This window comes from Amblyomma maculatum, chromosome 3, assembly GCF_055883805.1.
Source record: "Amblyomma maculatum isolate TAMU_Amacu chromosome 3, ASM5588380v1, whole genome shotgun sequence".
NCBI lineage: Eukaryota > Metazoa > Arthropoda > Arachnida > Ixodida > Ixodidae > Amblyomma > Amblyomma maculatum.
The window spans coordinates 16,923,105-16,939,612 of NC_139346.1; the positions used below are offsets into that span (position 1 = coordinate 16,923,105).

A 16,508-nucleotide genomic window follows, 5' to 3' on the forward strand; every position below is an offset into this window, starting at 1 on the left:
GGAAGCGAGTGCACGTCTTTCTTAGTTACTTGGTTGAGCTAGCGATAGTCTATGCAAAATCGTAAGCTGCCGTCCTTCTTTTTAACAAGTACCACGGAGGATGCCCAGGGGCTCTGTGACGGCTGGATAACGGCGTCTCTAAGCATTTCACCCACCTGGCGCTGAATGGCTTCACGTTCTTTCGGAGCTACACGGTAAGAATGTTGTCGAATCGGGCGAATCGAGTCATTCGTGATGATTCGATATTTTGTCAAAGGCATTTGGCGGATCCGCGATTCGGAAACAATGTAGTCTCGAAATTGATCTATGAGATCCAAAAGCCGGTCCCGTTTGAAAAAGAAAAATTTGGACTTACATCGACGATGGTTACGGGCGTCTTGCACATTGATCCTTCCTGTTGCAGCGAGAGGCTGTAGAAAAAGGCCACAGTTTTGCCTTTCGGAATTTGCTATCGCTCGTCGCTGAAGTTTGTCAGCAGCACTTCGGTCTGCCCATTGGTCACGTTGACTAGCCCTCGAGCTATAGAAATACCTCGGCTTAGTACCAGGGTGACTGCCCTTTCGGCGATACCATCGTCATGTGGCACTTCACTTCAACAAGAGAGGATGAGCACGGAGGTAATATCACCGTCTCATTGGTGACGCCTAAGGGCATGAGTGGTACTTCTGCATAACCAAGGTCTTCATGATTCTTGGTGAAGGCAACGACGCTGTCACGAATGCTGATTACAGCCCCATGAAGATGCAGAAAGTCCATGCCCAAAATGAGGTCTTTGCAACAGTCAGGGAGAATAACGGAGCTGCCAACAGACACCGCATTTCCTATTCCTATCCGGGCAGTACACTCCCCTGTCGGTGCCAGTAGTTGACCCCCAGCACTTCTTATTACTGGCGCAGTCCACTCGGTTTTTACTTTGCGCAGCGTGTCAGCCAGTTTCTCGCTAATAATTGAAAAATACGCCCCGGTATCCAACAGAGCATGTACCTCCAGCCCATCAATGGAAACGGCGAGGTCAGCGCTAACAACATTATCTGGGTTGCTCGTGATGCATCAGCATAAATTCATCACTTATGCATCAGCATAAATGTACGTCCTTCACACCTTTTGTTGTGAAAGCAACATTACGCCTGGTTTTATTTCGTCGCGTATGTCGTGGCCGCTGCCACGAATGACCTTGAATAGCCACGCCTAGCAACCATTTAGCCCAGCTCCTCCAGATGGCGCCGCTGCCACTCGCTCCCGCCAGATGTGTGCTCCACGGGCAGAGAAGCACACATCGAGGAAAGCGGGACCTCGGGTGGACGCTGCTACGCCGTGGAGACGCGTAGGTACGGTCTCCTTATAAAAAATCAGCCTGCCATGACATTTGAATTCACGTTACCCCTATGCCACGGGCAGGAGCTGCCAACTCGGGTCACTCCTCTTATAGGGGGATATCAAAATCACCTGCCAGAACCGTTTACATTCTCATTACCCCTACGACAGGCAGGCTTGGTTGAAGCGTGACTTTATACGTAGGCTGATAGCTTGAGCTCTCGCGTCATACCCTTCAACGATGAGGTTAAGTGTTCTCAATAATGACCTTAGCGTGATAGGGGAATAACGTAGCAGGCAAAAAAAGCTTCCGCCGTTGCTTCGCAATTCAACAAGGGTTAATCAGATCTAAACGACATAATTGTTTACCTTCAGTTACCTGAACGCGATAGCATCGCCTGATGTGTCGACAAGCGCCGTATAGCGAAACACAGCGGCGAATTATGGGCAAATGCTTGCGTGCGCGCTATGAGCAGCCTAGTGCAGCTGTCCTCTGTCAGGCTGTTCCGGGAACTCGACCACACTCCCGCTTCTTGTAAGTACAGTTATGGTCTTCTTCCTTTCTATTTTTTGAATGTTGTCACCAAAATATATAAATAAAGCGTCCAGCGTAATTGAATGCAAAATACGCACACTGAAAATATATTACATGCAATTCACGCAACACATTTTCCGAGTACAAAAAAGGCATTTATCACTACAATACTGCTGATTAAAACCATCTTGCACCGTGTTAGAAACTTCCCTTTTGCTAAGAAGAGGGCAGACGCATTTGCAATGTCTTACGAGAAACAGATTCAATGCTTTTCTCGACATAAAAAACAAAACAAAAACAAAGTCTCACTAACGTTTTCCTTGCTCGCACTGGTAAGATGATGAAAGGCGCTGCACAACGTGAAGCGCGGTGGTAACGACGTCTGATCGGATTATTTCGGTTTCAGTTCACACCTCTCTCTTTTACAGAAAGAAGGTGGCACCACGTCTACTCTCCTAATATTCTGTATAGAGCGGCATGAAAAAAGCGGAAGAAAGGGGCTGGCTCCGGTTAAAGTAACAGCTTGGCAAAGTAACACTGCACCCCACTCTTCATTGCGCGCATTTAACCGGTGTGCTCCGTTACACGGGGATTACAGACTCGGTGGTCTACGCCCGTGAGTCCAGGTAAAGAAACTGGGATGGTGCACTCTGTACACTAGTGACACAGAAACATCAAAAACCTAGTTGATGACAAAAAAAAAATGCATTCATTCCCTAAAAACCAAACATATTAAGGTTTTTTTTTAGGTCAGCTTGGATTAACTGCTTACCATGTCTCTTTTAGATTGGCTCTTAATGAGATCAGATATGAAACTACGAGGTGGGTTATTTTGAACGAATAGAATCTGGTAGGTTAGGTTTTGTTCTCTGTATTTAGTCCTTGCTTTAGGGACCACTTTCGTGTTATCTTACTAGCTATTAATTAAGAAAAATCCCGGATTCCTAAAGCGTTATCTGAATATAATTTATTGGTCGTAATATATAGCGCGTGACAGGCAGAAGGCATCTTCTCAAGGGTGGATGCTTGGGGAGTCGGTTAATAATATCAATGAAAAAACTTAGCGCCTAAAGATTGTAGGACTCGTCTGCAAGAAAACGGGCCCGCGAGCCATGGTCTCGCCCTACGAGTGACGAATTCAGTCCCGCTTAAAAACACCACTTATTCCAGATAAACGGAAAAGCAATCAATATAAAGAAACGTCGGACGCCACTTCGCTGGAAACATGCCGTCGAGCTGCGCGACAATGGACCACTACGAATAAAACAGAACGATGGTCAGGGCTTTACCGCGGCAAGACAGAACACACTGCATCGCATAGGGTGAGTTATCGGGTAAGAAACACTGCGCCGCGCATAGCAGCCACTCAAGCCGCAAATACTCGCAAGCCATATCCCTGCAGGCGCTGCTTCCATCTTCGTCTGGCAGGTCTTCGTTCCGTCATTCGTGCACATCCGGCTGGTCCGTGACGCTCGCTGGGCGCCCCTCGATCTCTTCCCGCCGGGCAGAAGCTGCGAGCCCTTGATTCCTACACGCTGTTCCATCATCGTTTCCACACCGAACACGTGCCGCCCCCACGATTGGAAGCTCGCTTATGCGCATTCGCACTGCCCGGGTAAAGACGAATGCAAATAGGGAAAAATTGCGCGCGATTTGAAACACTAAAAGGGTGCACCGCAAGACGAAGTCTCAACGGTGTTTGCATCCCCTCACTCTTTCCCTGTCTGTTTTAAAAAGGCATCTTCATGCAAACTTAGTTGATGCGTTTCCATTTGTTAAGGTACTTCAATAATTCTCGGGATGACAACTGTTTCATGATGAGGTTCGTTGATCTGAGGCGAGAATAGATTTCCGTTTATTTGCGTTTGTTTGGTAAGTCGAATACACGCTAGTTCATTTCTCACAAACCAGTAGAACATGCTGACCAGTCGTGTTTTGACATCGCCTACCATTTCTTCAGGAATTGTCCAGTGACTAATATAGCTAAGAGGAGGCCTTGGCAGCAAATACCTTAAGAGAACTTCTTGTTGGGCGCTCTGTCCCGTTCTTCTGTTCTTGTGTGTGTGGGTGTTGTTTTGGCGCCTTTAATTTATAAATACCTTAACCCAAGCCACATACCAGGCGTAAATAATATAGATAATGGTCATCAAGTGAAAGGGGAAACGAGAGTGCGCACGCCGCAGCTCGAGCATTCATCCCCCGAGATCCCGCTTCATTGCCTTGAATTGACCACTCTAGCGCCTAACTTCAGCCGCGAGATATTGCAGAAGGTCCGCTTAGCAGGAGAAACATTTTCGCATGGTTTGTCCTGCTTGCTCTATTTCTTTTTTTTTCTCTTACTTTATTTCTTTTTGTGCGTGTATTTATCATTATTCTCCTTCTGATTGAAAAAGAAGAAAAAGAGCCTTCAGTTGATAGTCAACGCTGTGCTCGTCGCTTTTCTTGTCTGTTCTCACAAGACCTCCGGTGTGGGCGTACTAGCAAGGATGGCTTACGAAAGTCACAAGCCTTCCCAATTGCAGTCCGATAGTAACCTCTTCAGTCAGCACAGTCGTTCAGCCGTATCCGACTCTTCGTGACCCTATGGACCATATCACGCCACACTTTCTGGTCTCTCACTATTTTCCTAACATCACATAACTTCATCTGCAGCGCCTCGGTAGGCAGAGATTCATGAAGGGGAGTAACCTCTAAGCAGCCCTTTAAATTTTGTTTGCCTCAATCGAGTAGTGGCAGTGGTTTTGTTCTTAAACTTGGCAAACTGACATGGGGCAGAGCTAAAGACAGGAGCGAGACACCTCTTACCGTACTGCTCGCGGCTCTCGAGCTGGACGCAGATGTTTCTCGCCAGCTCTTCCAGGCAAGGCCCCAGCAACACGCAGATGCCCGTCACATCATAGGCGCCCATGGAATGGTCTAGAGAAAGGCTGGGGATGGAGGCCATGTCGACGGCTTCCCGAAGGACCAACTTGCCGGCCACGTGGACGCTGACCGTCGACATCAGCCTGCACCGGCAGAGGGGAGAGAGCGAACACTCGAGAAAACGTAATGTTCTGTGCAGAACGCTGCACTATTCATCTCACTGAGAGTCACACGGTGCACCACAGCGACCGTCTGCCCAAACGCTAGGCGCAAGGATATGTTTGTTGTCTTGTATTTTCTGTGGGTTGCCTTATCTAAGATACGTTGAAGAAGATCTGGCGAACACCTGCCTTTAAAGACTGTGAAACAACTCTGAATGGAGATCGGATGCTCTTTCTCTTTCGTACACCAGTCCCGAAATGAAATCAAAGCGCGTCAAATGACAATTATCTGCTCAATGCCGAACCCTTCGAGACACATCCTATATAAAGAACAGCAGTGCTTTAGCAGATATTTTTGGACACGCGAAACACTACGTGATGTTTCATATTTGAAGATATAATGGCAGCCCGGATATCCCGTCAGAGCATATAAAATACAAGCTAAGTGATTAGGGTCTAATTATTTAGCTATCAAAGCGACAAAGGCAAGCATAAACGACTCAATTTTAGTGCGCCCTTTCTTCAGTAGCCAATTGCAATGATCAACTTTCATCAGGGTATGACAATGCTTAAAGAAGAGTACCCTTCACTACGCCAAGAGTAAAAAAAAATTAGAAAAGGTTTTTCCATGTGAACAGCGCACCTTCGCTATTGGTGTGAAGGCCAAAAATGCTTTCTAAAGAAAGGCTTAGTCTCAATGAATGTAGCTATATAATACGGCGTTTTTCGGAGCGGCCTTGGGAGTGAGTTGCACAGCGAGCATAACGATTATGTAGTGTATGACTTTGTCACTATAAATATATGGAGTGTTTTTTTGCAGGTCCAAACTTTAAATAGTTAACTGCCTCTATTTCGGTCCTAGGCTAGGCTAGATCCTAGGCTTCGTCCTAGGTGCAGGCTACTGCTGACGCCAAGTGAGAGGCAGACTTCCTTAATAAGACCGTTAATTACTAATTGAAATAACTAACTTAATCATTTTTATTCTGGCTTATACTGTAGTGGAGCTCGTCCTTCAGAGTACTGCCGAGGAAAATATTTTAAAAACTATTTACCCTTTCATTACAAGGCGAACAGATGTCATTCTGACAGGCGTCTTTACACTCTAGGCCAGTGCTGTGGCATCCCGCCCCCGTGACGTAGGTCGCACGCCCCAAATATGCAACACCTGAGGGATAGCGTACGCGGTAGCTCGCTTATATATATATATATATATATATATATATATATATATAAGCGAGCTATATATATATATAGCTTATATATATATATATATATAGTATATGGGAGGGGGGTTGAAGCTCGAATGGGCCCGGTAGGTCATAAACTTGAAGAAGTAGGTGACACACGGTGAAAAAACAACACTTTAATCAGACGTTTCCGGCCTTTGTAAAGGAATGTAGAAAGAAGCTGTTGGTTCCCATTTCTTATATACATGCACAATCGAAGAACACGTGACCAGCCACTGTCAACAAATAAACACCAAAATATCAAAAACAAGATTTCACACGCGTGATGTAATGGCGGTGCAAGGTATATAGACCGATTGACACGTGTTTCGCTTAGGTCATGCATCTTAATATGTTGCACAAAGAAAAGAAGATATATCACTAAAGAGATTGTTGTCACTATCAGGGCACAAAACAAAATATCGCGAGGTTATAATGGGTGGAGTACATGTCACATTTAATCCTGCAATATTCAGGAGGGGGAGGGGGGGGATTGATCAACTGAAATATCATTCTCATTGATAGGTGACAGTAGCAGATAACACGTCAGTAGAATTTAACAGTGAAATATAACTGTGATTTAGCGCGGTAAACACACACAAAAAAAGTAAACAGTCACTCAAATCGCGGCATGGTGACAAAACTCGATTTTCTGCTCAATGCTATGGGGAAAAAAAGAAGCAGTTAAAGTTAACTGTTCGTAACAGAGTTGATAACAAAAGGAATCGTGGGCAAGGTTATTGGATAAGTTGTAATTATCAGTGCATGTTACGGCGGGAAGCAATATGATCGTGAGAAACTGGCAAACATGAAAACGATCAGTGCAAGTAAAGCATGACATACTGTGAGGGGCTTTGGGCTGTGACCGTAAAAGCGCAAGCGAAGAGGCAAACAGTGCAAAATGGAGCCAATGCTGATTAAACATAATATCTTTTAAGAAGCTGCCAATGGTGCTACCATTTAGTTAAAATGCTACGACGAGAGACAAGCTAGCTTGCCAATGTTTTCATTCAGACCACAAGAAACCGTGTTAAACTTTCGTATTAAAAATGATTCGCGAACTTCGCGTTCATGGTGGGTTCTGAAACCTGATTCCAGTAAAGTTACTTGCATTTTTTCAAAGGGGTGCTTGGTAATGTTTACATGCTTAGAGATAGGAGGGTTAGGCAGTGTATTACAATGAGCTTTATGATTATTAAATCGGTATCTGGAGGGTGTTTCGGTTTGGCCAATGTACTGAATTTTGCAGATAGAACATTCAAGCATGTAAATCACGTTGTCCGTATCACATGAGAAGTTGCCTCGAATCTTTACATTAAAGTACGATGCAGTGTTGAAAGCTTTCACTGATGTAGTCATTGTGCACAAACTTTGCAGCGTGACTTGTTGCAAGGATGGCAGCCGATTGGTGCAGTGGGGCTAGTTTTAGACGAAGTTAAAATATCACTGAGGTTCTTGTTACGGCGATAGACAACACGGGGGCTTGCTGATAAATTTCTTTTAGACGATCACTTTGCATGAGAGTACTATGATGTTTCATTAATATGCCTGCAACGTTGGGGACCGAAGCTGAATGCGTTAGCACGTCATTGATTCGTGATTGGCCTGATGGTTCCTTTTCCGCTTTGAGGAGTGCTTTGCGATCAAGAAGGCTTGCTCGTTCCACTGCATCATTTATTAGGCGCTCTGGATATTTGCGTTTCATTAGGGTGTTACGAAGGTTGGCACAGTGAAATTCAAATTCGCGATCGTCTGAACATATCCGTTTAAAGCGGACGGCTTGTCCATATGGGATGCTAGTCTTCCAGTATTTAAGATGGCTGCTGTCGAAGTGCAGGTACTGAGGTCTGTCACTGGGTTTCCGGTATAGATCAGTGATTAGTTTGACATTCTTTATTGACACTGTCACGTCTAGAAAAGCAATAGTGGTTCGAGAATAAGAATGAGAAAAGTTTATGGCCTCATGCACATTATTAAAACTAGAGATGAATGATAGAAATTCTGCCTCACCATGTTGCCAAATAAAAAAATGTCGTCTATGAATCTCTTGTAGTAAAAAGGCTTTAGCGGATAGTCTTTGAGAAACCGGTCTTCTAATAAGCCCATAAATATGTTGGCGTAGTTGGGACCAATACGTGTACCCATCGATGTTCCGTTAATCTGGACATAATGTCTGCCATCAAATTCGAAGTTGTTAAGTTCATGTATCAATTTAAGAAGGATAGCCAATGTAGAACCGTCAATGTTACTGCACAAGGTTCGATCTTCAAAAGCCTGAACAACTGACCGGATACCATCGGAGTGGGGAATATTGGTACAAAGTGACGCAACATCAAGAGTTACGAGCAAGACGCCTTGAGGGATGGTGATATCAGCTATATCTGCTAGGAAATCCGTTGTATCCTTTATGTAGGACTGGAATGTGGCTGGAATCCTAATGATTAGAGTGTCAACATAGCGTGACAGGTTTTCCGTTACGGTTCCTATACCGGAAATGATGGGTCGTCCAGGGTTTTTAGGTTTATGAATTTTGGGCAAATAAAATCGGCCTGGTACAGGGCTGAGGGGAATTATTGACTTTGCAGTGCTTTTGTCAATTGTTTCACTCAAGCTAAGAGTGGATAAGGTTTCTTCCAAGACAGTTTTAAACTCCTCAGTCGGATCGCTTTCTAGCAGGCGGTAAAAGGAACCATCTGCCAGTTGCCTTTCGGCTTCCGCGATGTAGTCACTTCTGTTCATGACTACGATGGCACCACCTTTGTCAGCGGGCTTTATGACAATATCAATTTGTGACGCGAGTCGTTTTATTGATGCGGTTTCTTTTCCAGAAAGGTTACGACAAAATTTCTTTTGGGTATTGTAAGCTTTCAGCACATCATTTTGGACTGCCTTAATATAAATGTCGAGGCAGTTTTCTCTTTGAGTCGGGGGAGTCCAGTGATTTTGAGTGGGCAATTTACCATCTTGTACAGGATCTTGAGGCCTGCCATGGAAGTACTCCTTAAGTCTCATATTGCGGGCAAACTTTTCCAAGTCTTTTAACAATTGAAACTCATTGAACCCACCTGATGCAGGGCAAAAATTTAGGCCGTGGGCCAGGGCACTCTCGTCCTCATTAGTCAGGGTGAAGTTTGAGAGATTTACAATTGAGGTTTGAACCTGAGATGGCAGTGGCAACGGAGGCTGGGACTGCGCGGGCTGGGAGATTTTGTCGCGCAAAAGCTTTTTGGATTTCACGGAGTTAATCTCTTCCCATTTTTTCTTTTTGTACGCGTCAAAAGCAGCAAGTTCTTCGCAAGAGAGGTTAAGATGATTAAGCAGTTGTTTTTCTGTATTAGCTACTGACTTTAGGGCAGATTGGTGGTGATCCAAAATTTTGCGCGTAAATTCCAAAGCAGCCGTTGCCGATATCCTGTCCCATTTTGCACTGTTGCTCTTAGACAGTTTGGATGTTGCTGGTTTTACATTAACGCGGAGACCACGCGGGGCAGTGGAGCATGCTAGATAAGCCTTTAAAGTCATAACATGCAGTTCTGCACGAATGCGCTTTTCTACTACTTTTCTATCGCGTAGAAATTCGTTGGAGTATTTGAGGCTGGGATTTTTCTTAGGAACCTAGTTTTTAAGTAATAAGGGTTTTCTCACAGTGTTCGGGAGTTTCTTTCGAAGGTTGTACTGGCGTTCCTCGGTCGAGGCATGGTTAGATGAAGACGGAGCAGACGTAGCATGGGCTTTGCAAAAGTTCGACTTAGAAGTGGAAGTTCCGGAGCCTCGAGCCCTATAGCCACGACTGTTTAAAAACTGAGTATTACACTTCTGAGGGCAAAGATCTCAAGAGTCGGAGACAGCGGGGCAATGAAGGCTGGAGCTCTGGGAGTTGGAAGCTGAAGGGTCGGCATCATGAGGACCTCTAAATGATACGCTGGGAGCACTTTCAGACAATCCCACTACTGGTGCCATTACATCAAGCCCTCCTGCAGTCAACACTTTTGCTACCGGCGTCTTCCTGGTGGTGTCCTTAATGGAACTACTGCTGTTCCCGACACAGCTGTCCCCGACGAGGCTGCTCCCGTCGACGCACTTACAGGCGATTCCACTACTGGTGCCATTACTTCAAGCCCTAGTGCCGCCAACGTTATTACTACCGGCGTGTGTCCTGATGGTGTCCTTGCTGCAAATACTGCCGACACTGCTGTTCCTGACGCAGCTGTCCCAGACGAGGCTGCCCCCGTCGATGCGCCTGTTGCTGACGCTTCTGCTTCCAGCACTTCTGTCGCTGCGGCTCCCGCTCACGCTATTCCCGACGCCCCGACCCTTGGCTCTTCCACTACCGACATTTTCACTCACACCAAATCTGCTCCACTCTCGCCTGGTCTCGATGCTGCTGATTCTGACGCTCCCGCTTAAGGAGCCCTTCTCGCTCCAAGCGTATCATCTAGAGGTCCACATGATGCCGACCCTTCAGCTTCCAACGCCCAGAGCTCCAGCCTTCATTGCCCCGCTGTCTCCGACTCTGGAGATCTTTGCCCTCAGAAGTGTAATACTCAGGTTTTAAACAGTCGTGTTTATAGGGCTCGAGGCTCCGGAACTTCCACTTCTACCACTTCTAAGTCGAACTTTTAGAAAGCCCATGCTACGTCTGCTCCGTCTTCAGATAACCACGCCTCAACCGAGGAACGCCAGCACAACCTTCGAAAGAAACTCCCGAACACTGTAAGAAAACCCTTATGACTTAAAAACTCGGTTCCTAAGAAAAAGCCTTGCCTCAAATACTCCAACGAATTTCTACGCGTTAGAAAAGTAGTAGAAAAGCTCATTCGTGCAGAACTGCATGTTATGACTTTAAAGGCTTATCTAGCATGCTCCACTGCCTCGCGTGGTCTCCGCGTTAATGTAAAACCAGCAACATCCAAACTGTCTAAGAGCAACAGTGCAAAATGGGACAGGATATCGGCAACGGCTGCTTTGGAATTTACGCGCATTATTTTGGATCACCACCAATCTGCCCTAAAGTCAGTAGCTAATACAGAAAAACAACTGCTTCATCATCTTAACCTCTCTTGCGAAGAACTTGCTGCTCTTGACGCGTACAAAAAGAAAAATTGGGAAGAGATTAACTCCGTGAAATCCAAAAAGCTTTTGCGCGACAAAATCTCCCGGCCCGCGCAGTCCCAGCCTCCGTTGCCACGGCCATCTCAGGTTCAAACCTCAATTGTAAATCTCTCAAACTGCACCCTAATGTCGACGAGAGTGCCCTGGCACACGGCCTAAATTTTTGCCCTTCATCAGGTGGGCTCAATGAGTTTCAATTGTTAAAAGACTTGGAAAATTGTGCCCGCAATATGAGACTTAAGGAGTACTTCCATGGCCGGCCACAAGATTCCGTACAAGATGGTAAATTGCCCACTCAAAATCACTGGACTCCCCCGACTCAAAGAGAAAACTCCCTCGACGTTTATGTTAAGGCAGTCCAAAATGATGTGCTGAAAGCTTACAATACCCAAAATAAATTTTGTCGTAACCTTTCTGGAAAAGAAACCGCATCAATAAAACGACTCGCGTTACAAATTGATATTGTCATAAAGCCCGCTGACAAAGGTGGTGCCATCGTAGTCATGAACAGAAGTGACTACATCGCGGAAGCCGAAAGGCAACTGGCAGATGGTTCCTTTTACCGCCTGCTAGAAAGCGATCCGACTGAGGAGTTTAAAACTGTCTTGGAAGAAACCTTATCCACTCTTAGCTTGAGTGAAACAATTGACAAAAGCACTGCAAAATCAATAATTCCCCTCAGCCCTGTACCAGGCCGATTTTATTTGCCCAAAATTCATAAACCTAAAACCCCTGGACGACCCATCATTTCCGGTATAGGAACCGTAACGGAAAACCTGTCACGCTATGTTGATACTCTAATAAATAAGATTCCAGCCACATTCCAGTCCTACATAAAGGATACAACGGATTTCCTAGCAGATATAGCTGATATCACCAACCCTCAAGGCGTCTTGCTCGTAACTCTGGATGTTGCGTCACTTTATACCAATATTCTCCACTCCGATGGTATCCGGTCAGTTGTTAAGGCTTTTGAAGATCGAACCTTGTGCAGTAACATTGACAGTTCTACATTGGCTATCCTTCTTAAATTGATACTTGAACTTAACAACTTCGAATTTGATAGCAGACATTATGTCCAGATTAACGGAACATCGATGGGTACACGTATTGGTCCCAACTACGCCAACATATTCATGGGCTTATTAGAAGACCAGTTTCTCGAAGACTACCCGCTAAAGCCTTTTTATACAAGAGATTCATAGACGACATTTTTTTTATTTGGCAACATGGTGAGGCAGAACTTCTATCATTCATCTCTAGTTTTAATAATGTGTATGAGGCCATAAACTTTTCTCATTCTTATTCTCGAACCACTATTGCTTTTCTAGACGTGACAGTGTCAATAAAGAATGTCAAACTAATCACTGATCTATACCGGAAACCCAGTGACAGACCTCAATACCTGCACTTCGACAGCAGCCATCTTAAATACTGGAAGACTAGCATCCCATATGGACAAGCCGTCCGCTTTAAACGGATATGTTCAGACGATCGCGAATTTGAATTTCACTGTGCCAACCTTCGTAACACCCTAATGAAACGCAAATATCCAGAGCGCCTAATAAATGATGCAGTGGAACGAGCAAGCCTTCTTGATCGCAAAGCACTCCTCAAAGCGGAAAAGGAACCATCAGGCCAATCACGAATCAATCTCGTGCTAACGCATTCAGCTTCGGTCCGCAACGTTGCAGGCATATTAAAGAAACATCATAGTATTCTCATGCAAAGTGATCGTCTAAAAGAAATTTATCAGCAAGCCCCCCGTGTTGTCTATCGCCGTAACAAGAACCTCAGTGATATTTTAACTAGCCCCACTGCACCAACCGGCTGCTATCCTTGCAATAAGTCACGCTGCAAAGTTTGTGCACAAATGACTACATCAGTGAAAGCTTTCAGCACTGCATCGAACTTTAATGTAAAGATTCTAGGCAACGTCTCACGTGATACGGACAACGTGATTTACATGCTTGAATGTTCTATCTGCAAAATTCAGTACATTGGCCAAACCGAAACACCCTTAAGATACCGATTTAATAATCATAAAGCTCATTGTAATACACTGCCTAACCTTCCTATCTCTAAGCATGTAAACATTACCAAGCACCCCTTTGAAAAAATGCAAGTAACTTTACTGGAAACAGGTTTCAGAACCCACCATGAACGCGAAGTTCGCGAATCATTTTTAATACATAAGTTTAACACGGTTTCTTGTGGTCTGAATGAAAACATTGGCAAGCTAACTTGTCACTCGTCGTAGCATTTTAACTAAATGATAGCACCATTGGCAGCTTCTTAAAAGATATTATTTTTAATCAACATTGGCTCCATTTTGCACTGTTTGCCTCTTCGCTTGCGCTTTTACGGTCACAGCCCAAAGCCCCTCACAGTATGTCATGCTTTACTTGCACTGATCGTTTTCATGTTTGCCAGTTCCTCACGATCATATTGCTTCCCGCTGTAACATGCACTGATCATTACAACTTATCCAATAACTTTGCCCACGATTCCTTTTGTTATCAACACTGTTACGAACAGTTAACTTTAACTGCTTCTTTTTGTCCCCATAGCATTGAGCAGAAAATCGAGTTTTGTCACCATGCCGCGATTTGAGTGACTGTTTACTTTTTTGTGTGTGTTTACCGCGCTAAATCACAGTTATATTTCACTGTTAAATTCTACTGACGTGTTATCTGCTACTGTCACCTATCAATGAGAATGATATTTCAGTTGATCAATCCCCCCCCTCCCCCTCCTGAATATTGCAGGAATTAATGTGACATGTACTCCACCCATTATAACCTCACGATATTTTGTTTTGTGCCCTGATAGTGACAACAATCTCTTTAGTGATATATCTTCTTTTCTTTGTGCAACATATTAAGATGCATGACCTAAGCGCAACACGTGTCATTCGGTCTATATACCTTGCACCGCCATTACATCACGCGTGTGAAATCTTGTTTTTGATATTTTGGTGTTTATTTGTTGACAGTGGCTGGTCACGTGTTCTTCGATTGTGCATGTATATAAGAAATGGGAACCGACAGCTTCTTTCTACATTCCTTGACAAAGGCCGGACCCCAGCCGAAACGTCGGATTAAGTGTTGTTTTTTCACCTAGTGTCACCTACTTCAAGTTTATAGATATATATATATATATATATATATATATATATATATATATATATATATATATATATATATATATATATATATATATATATATATACAGCGCTAGCTTTTACCTCTTTCCTCTGTATATAATAATATTAATCTTTATTCATTATAGTTAAAACAACATACACATACGGAAGCGCCGTAAACCACAAGTAGGCTTGTGCGGCGACAACCGGCCGCCGCGGCAATCTTCGCGTCACATCAGAACTCCATCAGAGGCACAAAAAAAGAAACAAGAAATAAGAAAACATTTCAAACATTTGACACAATACACTATCAAAAATGCACAGATAACAACAATACATAATATAGGCTCTCTAACGCTTGAACAGCAACTCTCAGTTTTTGGTGGGTGGTCAAAGAAAATACATCGTCCGGTAGTTCGTCGAAGATAGCTGGAACATAATAGCGTCTTGGCGCTTTATCGTAGTGTCTGCGCACTCTCGGTTTAAGATAACGAGGAACATGTCTCAACGGTACCGGTTTCGTGTTTATGTGCCTGTATGCACTGCTCCAAAAATATTTTAGCACTACAATTTGTTTAGCAAGATTGTCAAAGAAGGCAAACCGGCTGTTCTAAAGACACTGCTGGGCAAATTCTCCTGTGGCATGTAGAGGACGCTTGTAGCGATGTTTGTCAAACTCCTATGAACTCGACATTTCCATGTGAAAGAGCAATTAAAATAACAACACATGCCGTATCTTAAAACACTATACCCCAGAGCCTTGGTGATTAGTTTTCTGAACGCTCATCATCGCTCGTCGCTGCAGGGAGCATCTCGCGCTGTGTGCCAGGTTGTCCTAGAAGAACAGACATTTGTTGACGCGGTGTCTTACAAGTGGCGGAGGTGCGATTCGTATCGTCAACCTCTCGCTTAGACCAACCTACTGTCCTCCCTGGAACTCCTTTCAGGCATTCGCTTGTGTCAACGGCTCTTCATTAGGGATAAGGGCAACGGTTCTGGCTCACCCCCGGCATCTCCAACTGCTGTCGCTGCTGTTTCTCCTGCTTGGGCTATCATCAGCCACTAGCACGATCTGCAGAGCTTTGCCGGACTTCGCGGTGGAGATGTCGACGACTTTCTCGACAGCTACAACAGGGGCTTTCCGTTTAACCGCTGTGATGGCATTCACAAGATGCTAAATGTCGTCGGCCAAGTTTTTACTTGGCCGACGCCGGAAAACATAATTCCTGATTCATGAGGGCGACATCTCTGACTGGCCGACCTCCACGGACCAACGAAAGATAACTTTCGGCACACCTGCTTGTCCCTCAGAAATGGCCAAGAAAAAACTCGCCGCTCGCCTCCAGAAGCCGGGCGAGTCATATACACCGTATATTAAGGACGTTCTGGCCCTTTGCCGCCTTGTCTATGTGGTTATGCCTAAACAGTATCGTTGCGTTTTGGGCGAGTTGGTTGTGCATAGCTTATGGAACCTGTTGTGCGCACAACACACTGGGACAAGAAAGAGGACACACAAATGCGCAAACATCAACTGCGATTTTCTTACAAGCACAACGTATATATATGCTTCCACAATCATGTGAACAGATAACGAATGACAAAACCATTTAATACCTTCAAAGCTACACGTACTACATCCAAACTGCGACTCTATCGTACCCTTCCCCTTCCAAAAAGTTCAATTTCTTATCAATTAAGGCTACTGGCACGGTACTCATACATGCCTGGTCATATCTAAGAAATTCCCTGGCCTCAACAATCTCCCGGGTCAGCTGGTATTTGTGGAAATAGATAATCCGGCAATTATTAAACGCAGGACTGCATCCGCCGCACACTTGTTCTGCCAAAAGTTCCTTTACGCATCGACCAGTTTGTCCGATGTAACATTTGCCACACAAGGGTACCATAGACTGCTCCAGCGTTGCAATCAACTAATTTATTGTAATGTCTTATCGTGCATTTGGCGCTAACAGGTCTAATCGGACAGCTAATCCTGCACAGCCTGCCAAGTTTTACGGGGGCCAAGAAGACGACTTTCACGTCAGAGCGAGATCCTAACTTTTTGAGGTGGTGGGGTACCTTATGAATGTATGGTATGACAACAATTTTTCCCGTCCTCTTCCTTCTCCTTTCCTTTCTGCTTCTGTGGCTCG

At 44.7% G+C, this 16,508-nt stretch overlaps 1 protein-coding gene across 5 annotated transcripts in view; it reads right to left on the reverse strand.

Moving 5' to 3' along the window:
• LOC146194276 (uncharacterized) overlaps window positions 1-16,508 on the reverse strand; it is a 288,211-nt gene that overhangs the window by 24,404 nt on the left and 247,299 nt on the right. For all 5 annotated transcript variants that reach the window (XM_084596036.1, XM_084596038.1, XM_084596037.1 and 2 more), the window contains one exon: window positions 4,655-4,854. In XM_084596036.1, coding sequence (XP_084452162.1) covers window positions 4,655-4,854 — 200 coding nt within the window. The remainder of the gene's footprint in view (window positions 1-4,654; window positions 4,855-16,508) is intronic.